Here is a 21,093-nt window from a genome sequence, read left to right as displayed (position 1 = left end):
GATAAGGAGGGTGGGAGGGAGGGAGACGCAAGGGGGAAGAGATATGGGAACATGTGTATATGTATAACTGATTCACTTTGTTGTAAAGGAGAAACTAACACACCATTGTAAAGCAATTATACTCTAATAAAGATGTTAAAAAATTTATGTTAAATGTTGAGGAGATATAAAGATGATAAAAAGATACAAAGATGAGTTATTTATTATTAATAACTATAAAAACACTGATAAAGTATAGCTATTAGTAGGGAAAAAGTAGAATTATAGAAATAGCCTTCTTTTTAATTTTAAAGTTTAGTATTCTTTGTTAACAATCTATTTTTTTCCTGTGTTTCTATATATACAATATTAACTAATACAGTTAGTATAGTTAACTAATACTAATAAAAAGTAAAAGTACCTTTCAAGTAAAATCACAAATACTTTAAAATGGTAATTTTTTTAAACAGTCTAAGAAAAGACCTAACTGAGAAACTTCTGGACTATCCAGTTTAAGAATTCTTATTTAAAACTTATAAATTTTAATAATGACTCATAACAGTATGTACAAAACAAATTTCATAATCAAGACAGTAAATTTAAAAGAAATTATATTTAAAATAAATTCTTTACTTCCATCAAAATTTGTAAATCATTTCAAATTATGAGACATGTTAAAGTATTGTACTTTTGAAACAGTACAAATGTTACTCTTAAAAGCTAGAATTTTCATTACTATGTTAGTAAGAAATGGTAATAACGGAGTTCGCGTTTGGTTTTTTGATTATCATTTTCATTTTCACATGCAGAAACAGAAACATTTAATTGTTGAAATAATGTAAATATATCAATAATTAGTCTTACTGCAGAGAAAAACATTCCCCTAAACATAATTATTTGCAAGTCCAAAAAATCTTAGAAAAATAACAAACTGTTATGCTTAACAACAGGAATGTATGTGCTTCCACAGATATAGGAATAAGAGGGAGATGCTCACAAACTGAGAACTTGGTGTAAGTGAAGGCCTCTTTAAGGGTCTTAGTCAGTTTTTCCAATTAGCCTCGAAGCTTTGGGGGAAAATCATGTGATCCCACTAAAATGGCTAAAGTATAAAGTATAAGAAGCAGAAGTATCATATACTTTACCCACTTGCTGCAAGAATGAAAAACACAAAAGTTCAAAGACATTAAGAGTATCTATTAATGTCTGATGAATAGAATTCTTCTCACCAAGTGCTTGTATCATAGGGGCAAGTGTCATTTTAAACTGTAATGAGATTCCTCTTATAGTCACCTTTGTGGGAGTTGTAATATCACAGGGAAAGAAATAGCACGATAGTAGGTGTAGCAGGGTATAGTATAGTAACATATATTAAGCATATTTGGAGAGCCTGCTGGATACCCAACACTACCAGAGAAAGGGAAAAGAAGAATAAAAAGAATAAGATGAATTAAAAAAAGAAAAAAAAATAGGCCATGAAATGAATGAAAGTAAACTCTTTGAAATTTAAAACTTAAATGTGAAAAAGACTGCAAAGAGTATCTTATAAGTGAAAAAGTATAAAGAACACTTCACTATTCATATATATACACACTTAACAATTTATATCATCACCATCCCAATTAATCCTCAATCTTCTAAGGGAGATAAAATCAACCGTATTTTTTTTTTTTTTCCCGGTACGCGGGCCTCTCACTGTTGTGGCCTCTCCCGTTGCGGAGCACAGGCTCCGGATGCGCAGGCTCAGCGGCCACGGCTCACCGGCCCAGCCGCTCCGCGGCACGTGGGATCTTCCCGGACCGGGGCACGAACCCGTGTCCCCTGCATCGGCAGGCGGATTCTCAACCACTGCGCCACCAGGGAAGCCCAGAATCAACCGTATTTTATGCAGAGAAAAATTAGGTGTGTTTTGCTTAAGGAAGTGACAGTAAGAATTTAAAGAGAGGTTTTCTAACTATAAATTCACTGCTCTTTCTCAGTAAAAAGGCCATCTTAAGGGGAAAAAAAAAGGCATGCAAGAAAACATAGGTCTTTTAAAAGCTAATGCTTAAATTACAGAACTGATACAGAAAGGAGCTAACTGGTTAATAATTAAGAGAAGAAGTATACAGAAGTTATGACTTACTCATGGAGTCCACCTTATCTCTGTTTGATTTGCCGTGTGGAAATTTTTCAGCATTCAGTGCCTGAAATTTGTGCCTTGCCCACTGTGTGAGATGGTCAAGCATGGAGAACACAGTCTGTGTACTGAGCTGACACAGATCAGATGCACTGTCTTGGGTACTTATGGTATGCTGATCATCATGCTTTAGAACTGCCATAATTTCTGCATAAACCTAAGAAGAACCATTTTATGGTGAATAATATGTCGGCATAATATCATTTTACTATTAACTGACATATAAGACTAACCATTTTAAGGCAATAATTTTCAAAAGAAAAAAATCTATCATAGATTAATAATAAATCATTTTTCTCATCTATAATTAAGCCAATAAAATGTTTCCCTGAAAAGAAAATATACTGTAAAAGAGTCACGAGAGTAAATATAAAAATATTAAAAAATTCTTCTAGATTATTCAATAAATGATCACGAAACTACTTGTTAACTAGTAGAAAATAAAACTTTAAACAATATCTCACAGTATCTGTGAAAATCAATTTCAGAGTACTTGAAGGGCATGTTAAAACAAAAGGATCAAAAAATGTAGGAAAATATGTTCATGACATTGGATAAGAGAAGGCATCACATAAAAGGTTTAAATTAAAAAGTTATAAAAGATTTATAAATTTGGCATTTATATTTCTGCATGGCAAAAGGTATAAACAAAGGTTAAAAAGAACTGGAAAAAATTTCTGTGAGATATGACTGGCACCAACTGGTATCCAGAATACATATCAAACTACCAAAGGACACTCACATACTCAACCACAAATAGGTAAAGGATATGAACTAAGCATTATACAATTCTTTGATAAATAAAAGTATAAAAGGATTTTGTAAGCGTTTTCATATGTACTTACATATTATAGCATACCTTGATCTACATTTCCTACTAATATGTAGCCTTTTTAATACTAATTACATTGCATAAATGTTTGGATGAACAGAAACCAAATAAAATGATATTTCTTACCTCCTGCTGATCTTCTTGATTACAACCCAACAAAACATACACTAGAATATGTGGAAGAAGATAGATGGTCACCTTGAAATCATGCTTCATCATAATGCTACAGCAGGTGAAGATTTTACTTGCAAGATCATGCCGCACCTATAAACTCCAATGGTTTAAAGAGAGTAAGTAGTTTTATTCATTTTATTCTTTTGATTAATGCCAAAAAACAACATGTGAGCTAATTTAACATTGCAGAGTGGGTATTCTATGGAGAAAGGCACTCAAAGCAGGGAGGATTTCAGATTACTATCCCTCTGGTCAAGTGGCTGAACTGCTGAGACCCCTTACAGGCAATGTAGCTACCTGGGCTGCCAACTATCCAGCAAAAATGGTCTTATCCCCTTACAGTTCATTTTAAAATGAATCATGTTTTGTTACAGATTAACTTCCCTAAATACAGTGTATTTTACTTAGGTAACATTAAATTTAGTATATTTATTCCTTGAGCACATAGATGAGGAAAGTAACCAGAAGGTATTCTCTGGGCCAGCACATTAAGTACAAGATCACATTTTTATTAAGTAATAAACAGTGATTAACTATAGGAAAGAAAATGAAAGAAATAAAAAAATTAAATTACTTGGTGTTAGAGTCAAATTTTATTGGTATAATCTAACCTTCAATTTACCAACATTACTGTTCTCTTATAAAAGTTTAAAGGTTTTTTCTTCTTCAAATACAAATCCTTCACTTAAAAAAAAAACTAAACTACAACTAAATAAAATATTCCATAGCTGAAAGTAATTAAAGAGTATTAATTTAATATTTCACATATTATATTTTCAGTATGTTCATTAAAAAATGAGAGACACTTTCTTGAAATTACCAGGTACAAATTATTATGATAATATTTTAAAACATTAATAGAAATATGAATTAAAAACAAAAGTTGTGAAATTTAAGTACACCTTAAACATTTTGGGTGAACACAGGGTACCTTTTTGTCTGTCTGGTATGTAAAAATTTCATATTAGGAAAACGTCAGAAATATACCTCTATTTTTCCATGAAATTTCATTTTTAAAAAAACCTCTACTTTTATTTTGGAGGAAGTTCAGATAATGTATCCTTTTTTAGAAGTAGCCACTAAGGGATAATATTATCTTTTTATTACCTAAGAAATCTTTTTATTATGTAAAAAAGTCTGATAAAGCATTTATATATACATTTTTTTTTTTTTTTTTTTTTTTTTGCGGTACGCAGGCCTCTCACTGCTGTGGCCTCTCCCGCTGCGGAGCACAGGCTCCGGACGCGCAGGCCCAGCGGCCACGGCTCACGGGCCCAGCCACTCCATGGCATGTGGGATCTGCCCGGACCGGGGCACGAACCCGTGTCCCCTGCATCGGCAGGCGGACTCTCAACCACTGCGCCACCAGGGAAACCCATTTATATCCTTTTAAACAGTATTATTTTACAACCTAAAATGAACAGACATAATATAATAGACGTTTTACAAACACATGAAGAACACAGTAACTTGCTTGATAAAACAACTACCTTCTACTCAGAAACTGTTACTAGTTAACAACAGAGAAATTGTTACTCTCTAAGAGAAATTGTTACTCTCTAGTAGTAAACATTTCCTATGAAAACTTCTATATCAGCACAAATATTACAATTCCTACTGTGTGTACTATGCATTCAGATAGCTGTTCTCGTTTCCTTTACAATTTCTGTTCAGTTAAATTCTGAACAGAGTTCTTACCTTTGTTATAAGATAACCTGCCCAAGATGCTGACCATTCTGCAAAGTTATTACCTAATTTACTTAAGTAAATTGGTTTCTTTACTCCAGACCAATCTGTTGACTTCTGAGAACTCTTATATCTGTAATTTAAAAAATTGTTTATTAAAAAAAAAAATATATATATATATCAATCTGTTTAGAACTTCAGTAAAGAAAGCATAAGAAACTACATCAACTCTTTCACTGACTACCCCACTGCTTTGCCTTTATTGAAATCTGGCTAAAGACACTACTTTCCCTAAAGCCTTCTTAATGGCTGGGCAGTAGGTCATTCATGCACATCCCAAGTACTTCAAAGGATTTAAGTCTGCTTCCTCCCTTCCTCAATGCTCCTTTCAGATCCTTCCAACCCCATCATTGTACAAGAAAGATCTGTTCCTTTGAGGTTCAAGCCACCCAGATATATATACTATTCTCTACTCCTCATTATGGGCATCTACCAAACCCATTGATTACCAAATTCACTGATAAATTTAATAAATTGCTCGCATTTTCTTTCTTCACCAAGTCTCATCATCCTGAGTGACTTCAATGTCTGGCTGGACCATCTAGTCAAAATGAAAACTTCTCAATGACTTTCCCCTCTACTTCTTTATCGGGACTCCCTTGACAATACAGAGAAACTTCTTCACTTCCAAAATGTACTATTTAGACCTCACTTTACAGCCAGTTTCCCAAAGTTCCAGGTCTTTTGCTCAGTTACTCTGACACATCTCTCACTGAGACCTTCTGTCCCTTGACTCTGCTAAACTCTCCTGATCTATAATACCCTCATTTCATTACCTCTCTCCCTAGCCAGCTTGGTCTCCACGGTGCTTCACTTCAAGTACTCTCTTGGTAATATCCTGTACGCACTCCACTGCCACATTTTCTTCACCAGCTGTACCCATCTACCAAGCTCCCAACCTTGGATCAGTCTAAATGCCTGCCTTCACTGAAATGATACCTAGGCCACCGCATTGATAGAGGAAAAATCACTAAATTGCTTATGAGATTAGTACTGCTACATATCTTAGCCTTCAACCTCAAAGGACCTCTAGGCTGCCCAGAAATCCTTTTAAGTTTTCCTTATCAGCTCTCTCTTCTCTTTTCCACAGTGGCTATTTCAAATCATCACCGGTCTCCTTACATCACCTATACCAACTCCGTTGCCACTTTCAGCCAATAATCTCACCTCCTATACTTCTTACTTCATGGAAAAAAAAAAAAAGAAGAAACCATTAACACAATCCCACAACTAAATCTGTAAAATTTGCTAAGTTCCATCCATTATTTTATCTTCCCCTATTACAGAGAAAGAGATTTCACTTCCTCTAATCTAATCTCCTATTAGATATATGCCTACCATTTTGGATGCCCCTTGGGGTCCTTATTATATCAATTACCACTTCTCTCTTCCATAACTTCAACATGATCCTTTCTATTTGCTCCTCAGTTTTAACACTTAAACATGTTCAAACAGGTCTCATCTTACACATGTGTACAGCAATTTTTTGAGGAAATCTCCCAAACATAGCCATCCCTTTGATCTAGGTTTAGTGACTGCATATAAACAGCCTAAGTGAAAAAAAAAATTAAAGGAGAGTATAGGAGTATAACTTTAAAGCAGCATAAACAAGGATATGGTTTTAGGAAGTCTTTTATTTCTCCTAGGCCCTGTGGAGAAAATATCAAGCAGTCCAAGCTATAAAACTGCCCTACAGGCTAACCTGGTATCTTGCTGTTTCATACAAAAGTGAGTCAATTCCATTAATATTGCTCTCTATTGACTTCTAACATTTATGAGGTGGTGATTTCAATGAGCAGATTCCCGCTAGATAAATCTAACTTCTACCATTGAGGGACCATCTGAGAGGTTCCTTCAAGCCCCCAGATATAAAAGTAGAAGGATCATAAGAATTCTCATTGCTTTGCTAAGATCACTCTTATAAGTGACCACTTAAATATTCTTCTTATGAAAGAACAGGAAGTTGGCAGAAAATGTTGGCTTCTTATGAAATAAATTGAATAACAAGTAGGCAGAAATGGTGGCTTCTACTTCACATGAAGTAAGGAATTGCCACACTACCCCTTCCAAAAAAAGCAAAATTCAACAAGCTGACATTGAATAAGCATTTATTATTGAGTCTAAGTCAAATATCAGGCACTCTGCTAGGTACTTTTTAACATTATCTTCTCTATTCCTAACAATCATATAACATAAGTAAAGCTATCCACATTTTCAAGATGAAAAAAACAGAGACCTGGAAATATTAAGTAAATTGCCCAAGATTTTAGAGTGAGCAAATACAGAGTCAAGATTCAAATTTTGGTCTATGTGACTCTAAAAACCATAAACTTTCCAGAAGATCACAGAAACTCTTAAGCATCTATATGTGCTATAAAATATAGATAAAGAAATGGAGAAGTATGGAGTCCTCAAAAAAGAAAAAATAAACATTTATTTTATATCTTTAAACAATGCTCTTCATAAGAAATAAAATGATATTTAAAAGGTTTCTAAATATTAAAGGGTATCTAGCAAATAAGTATGCTTTTAAGGGCTTTTATAAAGAATTTTACTACATGTCTACTAAGGCTCAAAAACTAAATTTATGCAAGGTCACATATCCAATAAGCTTGTGACTTAGACTACCTAAAATTTAAAGTTTCTAACTAAAAATTATTTACGGCCTTCAATCAGTCCTAACAAAGTTATTAAAATGGGGAGGAAAAAAGGTAGAAAATACTTTTTTTAAAAGTAGAAGGAGGAAATATTTTCATGAGGAGAAATTGGTAGGGCTAAAAATCTCTAATCTCTAACTGGGATTACTAAAGGCTATGGGACTAGCTTTAAATTCTTAAATTTCTGTGTTAATTAGACCTATCAAAAGTTTCAACTCACATTCAATTTAAAGTAGAAAGTACTACTGACAGTTGAATTTTTAAAAAAATCAATCCTTTCAGCTTCAATGAATTTGTCTAAATACTTAAAATTACAGAATTTAAACAATGAGCAGACTATACTTCTCATTTTGACAATATTATAAGCATAAATCTTAGCGCAAAATACATATTAGAATATACTAAAAATACTTTTAATGCTAAAAAGTTATATCAAAAATAATATTTAGTTTATAAAATTTAAAAAAAATTTATGAAAATAGTTTTAATGAGTCTACAGACCTAGTATTTAGATGAGGTTCCAGTATTTCCCGAACATGCTCGGGAAATCTCCTCCACAATTGGTGACCTGGGCCATCGGTCTGCATCTCTCTACAGTCATAAATAGAAAGTAACTCCTACAAATACATATTTTACAGTTGTAAATCATCAATGAAACAGATAAACCATCCATCAACATTCTTCACATTACAGCCATAAAAATACATAGAAAAATACATAAAATGATAAAATTTTGGAGTAGTCTCAATGCTTAAAACCATTTAGGTGACTTACTCAAGGTCACAAAGCTGTGGTAATATTTGAACATGCAATTTGTGTGCTGTACATAACATGTATTGAAACAAATGACTAAGCTATTTGGAGGAAAAAATTGGAATTGTCTATATTTGCAGAATTTTTAGAATTTGACCTTTTCTGAATTTTAATGAATGTAACTACAAATGTAAAATAGTTCAAAAATTCAAGATATCTCAAATTCTAAATATAAAGTACTGAGCTTAAAATTCTGAAAATAAGATGCAAATGTTAAAGACCAATTTACTATTCAAATCCATCAATGAAATGGTTATATTTTACTTCCCTGAAAATAAAACAAGTGGGATTTCATAAAGAAAAAAAAAAAATCTTTGTCTCCAACATCAATCTTTAAAACAAGACAAATATGTTAGGGTATTATATCTTCCATCATCTACTATTCTTTCTTTCTAATTTCACTGAAAAGGACCACATGCAATAGATGTATCCCTAATAATTATAAAGTATAAATACTATCTAATAGAATATGTACTTTATACTTATATTTAGCATTTTTTAATAAAAGGAAGTTTATAAAAGTTCAAATACAGAAATATTCAAAACATTTTCATTTAACTTTAAAATGTTATTAAAATTTTGTTTGAAGCCAGCTTTTTCTGATGTTTGCAAAGTCACTCTGGCTACAGAAGTCCTCATAATCAACCTCCAATAACAGACTTAGTAAATCAGCAATCTGCTAACTTTTTGGTCTTGGGACCATTTATACTTTTAATGTCAGGGGAGGGGAATTAGATAAAGGTGGTCAAAAGGTACAAACTTCCAGTTATAAATAAATACTAGGGATGTATTGCACAACATGATAAATATAATTAACGCTGCTATATGTTATATATGAAAGTTGTTAAGAGAATAAATCCCAAGAGTTCTAATCACAAGGAAGAATATCTTTTTTAAAATTTAATTTTGTATCTATATGAGATAGTGGATGTTCACTAAACTTATTGTGATAATCATTTCATGATATAAGTCAAATCATTATGCTACATGTCTTAAACTTATACAGCTCTGTATGTCAATTATATCTCAATAAAATTGGAAGAAAAAACAAAAAACACTAATATACTTACAGTTGTAGATCTTGCTTCATATTTCACTGAGAAAACAAGCAATCACAAGAGATCTCCACAACTTCCATGCTAATATCTCCCCAGCCTGGCAATATCAGTATCAGTACTTATATGCTCTGCTTTCTCTTTTGTTACTACAGATGAATTGGTTTTTTCTTTTTAATTTACTCTAATTTAATGAGTCACAATTGTATGTTTTATTTTTTAATTAATTAATTAATTAGTTAATTTATGGCCGTGTTGGGTCTTCGTTGCTGTGCGTGGGCTTTCTCTAGTTGTGGCGAGCTGGGGCTACTCTTCGTTGCAGTGCGCGAGCTTCTTTTTTTTTTTTAAACATCTTTATTGGAGTATAATTGCTTTACAATGGTGTGTTAGTTTCTGCTTTATAACGAAGTGAATCAGCTATACATATACATATATCCCCACATCTCCTCCCTCTTGCGTCTCCCTCCCACCCTCCCTATCCCACCCCTCTAGGTGGTTACAAGGCACCAAGCTGATCTCCCTGTGCTATGCGGCTGCAGGGGGAAGGGTAAGCTGGGACGAAGTGAGAGAGTGGCATGGACATATATACACTACCAAAGGTGCACGGGCTTCTCACTGTGGAGGCTTCTCTTGTTGCAGAGCATGGGCTCTAGGCACGTAAGCTTCAGTAGTTGTGGCACCCGGGCTCAGTAGTTGTGGCCTGTGGGCTCTAGAGCACAGGATCAGTAGCTGTGGCGCATGGGCTTAGTTGCTCTGCGGCATGTGGGATCTTCCCGGGCCAGGGCTCAAACCTGTGTCCCCTGCACTGGCAGGTGGATTCTTAACCACTGCACCACGAGGGAAGTCCCTTGTTTGTTTCTTTTTCTTTTTAAATATTTATTTTTTTATTTGGCTGCGCCAGGTCTTAGTTGCGGCATGCAGGCTCTAGTTTCCTGACCAGGGATCAAACCCAGGCACCCTGCGTTAGGAGTGTGGAGTCTTAACCCCTGGTCCACCAGGGAAGTCCCAAATTGTGTTTGTTTTTAATTAAGGCTACTCTTTCCACTGGTACACTATATTCCACATCTCTTTACCTATTTAAAATAGTATTATACCAATTCTCATATACAACAATGCTATTCTCCTCCGGCTGAACTGTTCCCAAGCAACAGATAAACATTTTTTTTTTTTTTTTTTTTGCCATCTTTACTCCCTTTCCTCCCCAGCTACTATCTCATTCTTCCACTCTCCTTGATAGCAACACTCCTCAAAAGAGTTTCTGTAATTTCTCTAATTCCTCTCTTCCCACATGTTCTTAAAAATACTCTAATGAGGCTTTCTAAATACACTGAAACTGCTCTGATCAAGGTCAGCAATGACCTTTATGTTAATACAGCCAATGGTCAATTCTCAACCCTGAAATTATTAAACCTATGATCAGCATTTGGAGCACTCCATACCTCCTGAAACACTTTCTTGTCTTGAACACCATATTCTCCTACCTTATTGGTAGCTCCTTCTCAGTTTTCTTACTTTTTCCCTCTTCTCACTGAGCTCTCATTATCCAGGTCTCAATTATTAGAACCTTTTTATCTATACATACTCCCTCTCTTGATCATCCCATCCAGAATCACAGTTGTAAATGCCATCTCTACTATGAACTATGAAAACTTCCAAATATGTTTAAATCATACCTCTAACCATGAATTTCAGAACTGAATATCTTAAAAAATAAAAAAATATTTTGATTAAAAAAAAATCATGAAAAGGGGCAAAAAAAGTCAAACTGGAGAAATATTTATTACACGTATGGTAGACATAGGGTTAATTTCCACTACATCCAAATAGTTCTTAAAAAATCAGTTAAATAAAAGACCAATACCAAGGAAAAAATGGGAAAAGATCATGTAGAGAAAATTCCCCAAAAAGCAATAAATAAATAAAAGATGTTATACATCTCTCATAATTAAATGCAAATTAAAATGAAACAATATCATTTTTTATTTGTCACATTGGCAAAGACTTAAAATTTTAATTAAGGGCAGGTTTGTCAAGGGAATATAAACTGGTGAAACTTTTTTGATAAAATCTATCAAATGTAAACTCTGTATCTGCTCTGAGACATTTTAATTTCTGGATATTTATATTGTTGATATATTCACTTAAGTACTTAGAAATTATGCATGTTTTCAAAATCATTTTTTTGTAAAAACAAAACAGTGAGCACAACCTAAATGTGTTAAATAAATTTCTTAAACAAATGACGGCACATTCATATTGAATATTAAGTCATTGAAAAGAATGAATTAGAGATATATGTACTGACATGGAAAATTATACAAGATAAGACTTAAGCACAGAAGAAAATCAAGTACTATGATCTGCTTGTTTGGTGGAGAAAACATATATATTTGTATATACATAGAAAAAACTTCAAAGTACATATAATAATCTGTTAGGAGGGTACACTTCTGTACTCTTTGAAATTTTTGTTAAGAACTTATATTACTTTGATAATAAAAATGACACTCAAAAAAAAAATAAGAGTTTCTAAAGCACAGAATTTACAACTTTCTTACTAGAATTTAATAACATAAAGCCAGTAATGTCTATATACACTCTTACCTGAATGGCATAAGCAGCTGAATCTTGAGCTCGACTGTTATCTGCATATGCGAGGTAAGCTCTTGTTAGTTCCATCAATAATCCATAGGCAAAGTTTGCATCTTCTACGCCAGTCTCAATAAGAACAAGAAAAAATTACAGGCTAATCTGTATAAATTTTCTTAAATTGTACCTCATTCCATGGTGAATTTAACTTAGTCGCCTAAGTGAATTTAACTTAGAAAAGGAAAGCTCAGTAAGGTTTAAACAAAGTTTGGTACCAAGACTAAAATATAATCTGTAGCTAAGAAGCCAAATCTAAGGCTTTTCAGACCATTTATAAAGTGTTAGACTCATTCAACTTTTACATAAATCCAGCAATTTGCATTTTTTGTTTTTTAACTCTTAGAAAGAAAATTGTATGTATAGAATTTCCTAACTTGCATTCTGTAGAACCTTGGTCAACTGAGAAGCTCCAAAAAATAATTTTCACACACTCTTCTCTAGGAGATTCATAACATTCCCCAATATATTAAAAGTTCTGTTTAATTTTGTTTTACAAGATTTCCCACACTCATTTGACTATGGAAACATTTTTATATACACACTATTAAAACACCCTGGGAATCAGTTTCCCATGGAGACACTTAGCAATTGTGCTTAGTAAAATTTAAATAATTAATTAGATTTTAAGTATCTGTCATGATTAGGTTAGAAAGCTTATTTATTTATTTTTTGTTTTTGTTTTTTATTTATTTTTGGCTGCATTGGGTCTTTGCTGTGGTGCGTGGGCTTCTCATTGTGGTGGCTTCTCTTGTTGCAGATCATGGGCTCTAGGCGCGTGGGCTTCTGCAGTTGTGGCACGCAGGCTCAGTAGTTGTGGCACATGGGCTTAGTTGCTCCACAGCATGTGGGATCTTCCCGGACCAGGGACCGAACCTGTGCCCCCTGCATTGGCAGGCAGATTCTTAACCACTGTGCCACCAGGGAAGTCCCTAGAAAGCTTATTTAAAAGAACACAGCACACTAGACTGGACTCCAACTTTATAGTTTTTGGCTAAAGGTCTCTGCAATAGTATTAAGGAATAAACTCCGAAATTACCTAAATTGTCTAGTTTAGATCAAGCTGCCACTAAGGATAACCTGAAGAGTTATGCAATAACTCTCAATAAAATGCAATATAGAAACCCCATTAGGACAGTGAACTCTTCTGGTCATTCCAAATTACCAGAACTTACCACAAATGTAAAATCTTTTCCTTGGGTTTCAGTGGTTGAGAAATCTAGCCGACCTGGATCTATTGCTCCCAATTCCCCTAAGCATTCCCCACAGAGCAACCGAGCTTGAGAGTTTGCATCTTGGCAACCTTTCAAAAGCACTGTCACCAACTGTGAAATAACAGGTTCCACTGTTTCACTATCCGTTGCATATCTGATCAGTTTTTCCTAAAATAAAAGTAGAAAGTTTATACATAACTTCTACAAACTAGTATATTGTCCTAACCAGAAAGCTTAAAAATATTAAGGAATATCTGACAAATATTGACAAAATTAAATTCCTATATCTTCAGTCTTTTCACCTAGTTTTTGCTGAGTTCACATAATATAGTCCACAATATGTTCTGTGGGATTAGAATCATTAAGTGTGCTTAAAAGTTTTAATCACTAATCCATTAAATAAACAGTTACTGATATTATTACATCAGTATACAGAAATAAGACATAGTCTTATCCCAAAGAGTTTACAATCTAAAGGGAAAATAAACATGCAAACAGATAAAATATCATACAATATGTACAATAACAAATATGTGTACAAGGTAAAGAAAAAATGAAGAAAATGAAAAAGACCTCAGAGTATCTTTTCAAGGATAATAGATATTTTAGTAAATAAGTCAATAAGGAAGAGCTATTAATTAAAATAAGAAAACTGAAGAGTGTATAAAAAGCTAGTACAGGAGAAAAAGATATGGGAAAAGAGTCCTGTAGGGATGATTTTTTTAAAAAAGATGTAGGAAGAAAGAGGTAGGCTTTATGAAAAAATATGTTGGTTCAAGTAATCTTTTTTCATCTATCTACTGAGGATGCTGTAATGAAAAACTGTTAGCCATAAGAAATGACTATTCTCAAGCCAGTTAGATTTAGTTATTGTACCTGTGTGACCACTTTAGAACTACTTTGTTTACATAATTTTCCTTCTAGCAAAAGTAAAGCATATATGAGCATCTCAAACTCCATGTTAAAACTGTGATTCAAATTAGAGTAATACATTTCAAAAGAAAAATAAAAAGACATTTTATGTCATCCAGAAACTTCAACATTAACTCATTTAAATAACATTACAGGTTTATTCAGGCATAAATACTTAAAATAGGTGAATTAGTAACCAATAAACAGCAAAACTAATATAATTATAGACATATATTACCTTGCTAAAGCTAGAAAACAATAAGGAAAAGAACATTTTAGTTGGCAAAGATAAATGCAGTTCATACTCAAGACAATAAATACATGAACACTAAATGAAAGGTAATTTTAAAATATACTTCCCTCCTAAGTGTTTAAAAATGTTTTTACTTCACTTCTAGGTTAGATAAACTGGGTTTCATTTTTCAGCAAAAAATATTCAATTCCAAAAAAATTTATAAAGTGAGTGTGTGTTCAATAAATAAAGAAAGAAAGAAAAGAAAAAAAAATTCATGTTTTTATCATGTCCTAAATGTCCATATACACTTGGGTCTATTTCTAGACTTTCTATTTTTTTCCCAATGGTCTGTCTGTTTACTCATGTACCCGTATCACACTGTTATAATTATAGAGGCTGTAGAGTATATTAAAATCTGGGAGGGCTACTGAACTCCCGTAGTTGCTTTTTTTTTCCAGATTTTTCCTAGCTATTTTTTACATGTTTGTTTTTCCATCTTAGCATTAGTATGAACTTCTCTAGTTAAAAAAACAAACAACTTGGCATTTCTTCGGGATGGCATTAAATTTATAAACTATCTTAGGGGGAATTAAAATCTTTGTAATATTGAGTCAACCTACCCAATAAATAAGGGGTGTTGCCGTTTGTTTAAATCAATTACATTTTTGTGTCTTTCAGGAGTGTTGCAAAGTTTTCCTCTTATTGGTTTATACATTTCTTGTTACGCTTACTCCTAAGTATATTATCTTTTTCTGTTACTACTGTAAATTGGGTTTTCCAACAAGTCTTCTACCTGGTTATTGTTGCTATATGAAGATTATGATTTTTATATTCTCCTATCTTACTGAATTTGTTTGTTATCTGAGGTAGTTTACTGATATTTTTTAGAGTTTTCCAAGTGTATTAGCATGCCATCTTGCAAATAGAGGTAGTTTCATGTCTTTTCCAAATCTTACGCCTCTGATTGTTTTCTCTTATTTAAATTCATTGGCCAATATTTCCAACTGAAAGTTAAATTGTAGTGGAGATAATGAGCATGCTTGCTTTCAGTGGGAATGCATCTTATTTCCCCATCAAGCGTGCATGTGTGCATGTATGTGTGTGTACGTGTGTATGCAGTATACATAAACACACATATGCATATGTATACATTTATAATATATTAGTACTATCCATCGATTCCTGTTTTCTTTAGTGTTTTTATCTGAAATGGATGGTATGGTTTGTCAAAGGCCGTTTCAACATTTATGAAAATAACAGAATGACTTTTTCCATTAATTCTATTATTAGTTCACTCACCATTTCCTCCCAATCTCCCAGCCCCAGGCAACCACTAATCTATCTTCTGTCTCTATGGGTTTGCTCGCTCAGGAGTATATATATTCATAATGTATCATCTTTGTAAGTTCCACATCTTCTATTGCATTTTTGTGAATTACAGCTTTTGGTATTATAAAGTACCCTTTTTTGTCACATTTCATACTTTTCGGTTTCTATTCTTCTTTGTCTAGGGGCAGAATCAGAATTCCTGCTTTCTTACTTCAACTTAAAAGTTTGCTCACTCCTTTACTTTTAGCCTTTCTAAATAATTTATTTTATACATGTGTATTACAAACAGCACAGAGTTGTTTCCTGCTTTGTAAGTCAATTTGTAATATTTTTTCTTTTAAGGTCTTTCACATTTATTAATATGACTGATATGCCGGGCCTCAATTCTATCAGTTTTTTAAAATTATTATTAGCTCCTAAAAATTAATTTCTTTTGGTATAGAAGAAAATTTATACTTTTGTTCTAGAGGTACCCTTTACACAAATATCTTTTGTAGGGCTTCCCTGGTGGCGCAGTGGTTGAGAATCCGCCTGCCGATGCAGGAGACACGGGTTCGTGCCCTGGTCCGGGAAGATCCCACATGCCGCGGAGCGACTGAGCCCGTGAGCCATGGCTGCTGGGCCTGTGCGTCCGGAGCCTGTGCTCCGCAACGGGAGAGGCCACAACAGTGAGAGGCCCGCATACCGCGAAAAAAAAAAAAAAAAAAAAAAAAATATCTTTTGTAATGTCTCTGGTCTCTTTATTTAACCTTCTTTAACTGTTTACCAGTTTTAAATAGTGTGTATATATATATATATATATATATATATATTTGTGTGTGTGTGTGTGTGTGTGTGTGTGTGTGTGTGTGTGTGTGTGGTACGCGGGCCTCTCACTGCTGCGGCCTCTCCCGTTGCGGAGCACAGGCTCCAGACGCGCAGGCTCAGCGGCCACGGCTCACGGGCCCAGCCGCTCCGTGGCATGTGGGATTTTCCCGGACCGGGGCACGAACCCGCGTCCCCTGCATCGGCAGGTGGACTCGCAACCACTGCGCCACCACGGAAGCCCTTAAATAGCATATTTTGATTCCTAGTTGTTGCCTACACAATAGTACTAAGACCATTTTATTTATATCTTAGTCTCTTCTTCCCCCATTTAAAAAATTGCATAATTTCTATTTTATTAAAATACATAGCATTTACATAGAATTCTCCCAAATTCATCCCCACTGTTGTTTTAGTTAAATATATAACTAGTAACCATAAGTTCTTTTGCCAAAGTCTCCCCAGTCAGCTCTTGATTGAGTGAAGCCATTCTCTAGCATACCTCTTAGGAAGGGCTTGCTTGTGAAATTCATATTTCTTCAATTCTTGTATGTTAAAACTGTGTTTCTTATCTGTGATATTCTAAGGACAGCTTGGCTTATTCTTTATGCCCCTTAACATTTTTGAAAATGCTGCTATCCTCTAGGTTCACTCTGTATATTGCTGTTGAAAATTCTGATACTAACTTACTTTTCTTGCCCTTTTAAGTGATTTAAAAAAAATTTTTTTTTTTTCCCTGTAGGTCCTGAAGATTTCTTATTATTAAAGTCTAAGATATGTCTCATGGTTGACTATTCTGGGGTCAATGTTCACAGGTACACAATGGATCCTTTCATTTTATGAAATGAAAGTCTTTTATTTCCAGAAAATTTTCTTGGATTATAGTTCTAAATATTAATTATGTTCTATTGTTTTATTTTTCGTTTTTAGAAACTCTATTTGTATGTGAAATCTTTGCTGAGCTTCCATTTCACCTAATTCTTTGATCCTTTGTACTCCTTTCTCTAATCTCATTTTTGTTCTCTTGATTATTCTTCTGCCTTTCGTCATGCTCCTTATTAAGTTTCAGTCATATATATTCTCCCCCCACGGTCCTTATAATTTAACCTTCATTTCTTCAACTTCTTCAGTTCAGTCACCTCTTGTTTTTTTATCCATTTCTCTTTTAAAATTTCTCACTTAATTCTTTTTTTTTTTTTGGCCACACCACACAGCTTGCAGGATCTTAGTTCCCAGACCGGGGGTTGAACCTGGGCCCTCAGCAGTGAAAGTGTGGAGTCCTAACCGCTGGACTGCCAGGAAATTCCCTTAATTCTTTTTTTATATCTACAAATGCTTGCTTGAAATATTTAATTCAGGTTCTAGTGCTAAGTCTAATTTACTTATGCTTTATGATTGGTTTTGGGGGAGAAATTGTCATTACAAAGATTTAATTTTCATTTTCTGTTTTTATCTTATAGTAACCTTGTATATGTATAGAACATATATTTTCTTCTATTTATATTGTGGGCCCTTCATAATAGCTGTATGCAGTTAACAGTAAGGATTTTGTAGTAGCTTACAAGATTCTGATTTCGTAAGTACTCTTTTCTGTCAGCATAGCTCAGTGTAGTTTTTTTCAAAAGTAGCTTTTACTGGCAGGAGAGTAGTATGGGGAGGTATATCTTTGATTTTGTGGATTTCTGTTTATTTCTGCAGGACCCTTAAAATTCTCTCTCTTACTTTCTTCCTCCTGTTTACTACTCTCTCCAAAAAGTGCCTCCCCCTTCCTATTCTTTTACTTCTCCCCAGAGATAATGACTTCCAAAGACTGCAACCTTAGGATCTATACACTTTCAAGTACCTTCCCTATAACCAATTCTCTAATGTACCACATCTTAGACCAACTTTCAGTATTGTTGCACCTAGAGTGGGATCGTCTCGGTTGGTGATTTTGTCTTTGCTTTATCATCATCCATAGTTCCTTCACTCCACTTTTTTTTCATAGGGTCTCCTCAGAATCTAACTGTTCTCAACACAAGCTTGTGGCATGAGCTCCAGAGATAGCTCTACTGATTACATGTAACTTGAAGTTCATAGTATTCTCAGTCTCAAGTTATGTTGAGGTGTGACTAGTGTGTGGTTTTATTTGCTCTCCTTTTTGCTACTTATGACGTTTTGCAGGGTATATGGAGATTCACATTTAGACATCCACCATTATCCTAGGATAACTTGGAAGTCCCTAGCAGCTTTATTTTCAATGGGCTCATTCTCAGATTTGTAATTATTAGTAAATATATCTTTTTATTATTTATTCTGCATTGTCATCCAAGTTTATTTTGGTCTCAACCAAACAACTTGTCCTTCTGGGATTTTACCATAGGGATTTACTTCAACCTGAGCAGCATCAATTTTCATAAAGTGATTATATGGTTGCTTAGTTTGATCTATAGCCTGATTTTTTTTGACACAGAAGTTAAATTTTTCAGCTATCCACTGAGCTTAGCTGTCCTCTATTCCTTCAAAAATGTATATTCCTCCTTAAAAGTAAGGAGTAGAAGCTGCCATTTCTTTAATGTCAATGATCCTCTGGTGACTACCCTAGAATACAGCACTTTTGCAGAGTCAGTCCATCAAAATAGTTACGTATCCAAGGATACATTAGCCATCACCTTATTAACTGTCACACCATCTTTAAGTGTGCTTTATTACTACATTATACCAAATTATTTGTTTATACGGTTATACAACTTTAGATCTATTTTTAGATAAACATCGTCTTTCAACACACTCCTAAAGTATCTTTTCCTTTCTCTGTGGCTAAGATTTTAACTTTTAAAAGAATATCTTTTGCATTTGTTCTTTCATGGACTCTCATAGCATCGCTACAAAGACTCTCTTGATCTCTAACCCTGTTATCTTACATCATTTTCATACTCTGGTTATTGCTGTAGGTTCTTCTAGAGCTGCACTAAGATAGTCCAATAAGAGAGCCACTATCCACATGCAGCAGTTTAAATTTAAATTAAACAAAATAAAATAAAATTTAAAAAAAATTCGGTTCTTCAATCATTCATTTCAAGTGCTCCAGAGAGCCACATGTGGCTAGTGGCTGCAATGCTTATACAGTGTAGGTGCAGAACATTTCCATCCTCACAGAAAATTCTTTTGGATAGCACTATTCAAGAACTTGACTGAACTGCTTTCAACTTTGATGTTACCTTCTTGCCATGGTTGGAAAAGAAACCATTTCCTTCTCTCTTTTTTCCTAGGTGTTTTGGACCAGTATACTGACTGTATTATCTACTGATAATCTAGATCTACAGTTAGGAGGGTGTGAAACCTACACTGAAGGAGATTCAAGGCTCCTCACATGTGGTAGGATCATCTCCATGTTGGCTGTTTCCCACACTGTTTACACAAGTGCACTAACTCTGAAGCATGTACTTGTTAACATCATGTATATCTTTTGTCCTAAGTAAATGCTTCCTTCTATCATGAAAACAAATATAACACAGTTTTGCAATTCACTAACTCCCGAGGGTCTTAGGCTCTCATATCTTATCATATGGGTTCTTTTTCTTTTTTTAAAGATTTTTTTGATGTAGACCATTTTTAAAGCCTTTATTGAATTTGTTACAATATTGCTTCTGTTTTATGTTTTGGTTTTTTGTCTGCGAGCCATGTGGGATCTTAGCTCCCCAACCAGGGATTGAACCTCATACCCCCTGCATTGGAAGGCAAAGTCTTAACCACTGGCCCACCAGGGAAGACCCATCATATGGGTTCTTGATATGCAAAAATGAACACCTCATTTAAAATTTTTCCACTTTATAGATTTATAGTCTATAGTGATCTGGTATTTTAAATACCAATTCTCACTCTTACCAAGGTTAGGGATAATCTACATTATGCTGACAAGGAAAAGAATAAAGTTCATGGTCCCATAAGAAAGGAAATTTTAAAATTTAGCTTCATTAAAACAGTTAATTCCATCAAAATGTAAAATGGCATAATTACTGAAATTGTATATGAAAGATAGCTACAGGAAATTATATGAGAAAACTCACAGAAACTGCTGCTGTACAAAACACAAACAACCCTTCCTCAGGAAGATGCAGTAAACCTAAAATAAAACTGCCAAATCATGACCCTTCAAAAACAAAAACAAAAATACGCAAAGCTCTTCAGCCTCAAAGGGTATCTCATGAGTTACTGATTCTAAGTCATATCTGATAATCTTGGTAAAATAAAAATGACTTCTTTCATTGAACCAGTGGCTCTCAAGCAAATACACCAATCGGTCATCTTTTCTTTAAACTTCCAACCTTTCTTTTCTATAGCTCTTTAATTATATCTTAGTATACCTGATTTTTATACAAGGTTTCCTTCAAGCTTGTAAGAGCATGAATACGAACATCTACATTCTCATGCTGAATTGCTTTCATGGACAGCTGAAGAGTTGTCTGAAGATCAGTACTCTCAGAGGTCTCCTATATAAAGAGCACAGAGAGATACACCTTATCAATTAACCACTTC

At 34.0% G+C, this 21,093-nt stretch overlaps 1 protein-coding gene across 3 annotated transcripts in view; it reads right to left on the bottom strand.

The window, feature by feature from the left end:
- ATR (ATR serine/threonine kinase) overlaps positions 1-21,093 on the bottom strand; it is a 107,272-nt gene that overhangs the window by 47,975 nt on the left and 38,204 nt on the right. For all 3 annotated transcript variants that reach the window (XM_059064922.2, XM_067033624.1, XM_067033623.1), the window contains 7 exons: positions 20,922-21,047; positions 13,257-13,463; positions 12,040-12,153; positions 8,069-8,184; positions 4,863-4,983; positions 3,117-3,254; positions 2,105-2,315 (listed from right to left, as the gene is read on the bottom strand). In XM_059064922.2, coding sequence (XP_058920905.1) covers positions 2,105-2,315; positions 3,117-3,254; positions 4,863-4,983; positions 8,069-8,184; positions 12,040-12,153; positions 13,257-13,463; positions 20,922-21,047 — 1,033 coding nt within the window. The remainder of the gene's footprint in view (positions 1-2,104; positions 2,316-3,116; positions 3,255-4,862; positions 4,984-8,068; positions 8,185-12,039; positions 12,154-13,256; positions 13,464-20,921; positions 21,048-21,093) is intronic.

Source organism: Kogia breviceps, chromosome 5, assembly GCF_026419965.1.
Source record: "Kogia breviceps isolate mKogBre1 chromosome 5, mKogBre1 haplotype 1, whole genome shotgun sequence".
NCBI classification, from domain to species: Eukaryota; Metazoa; Chordata; class Mammalia; order Artiodactyla; family Physeteridae; genus Kogia; species Kogia breviceps.
Note: the sequence above shows the minus strand (reverse complement) of the source record. Positions and strands in the feature narration are given on the sequence as shown.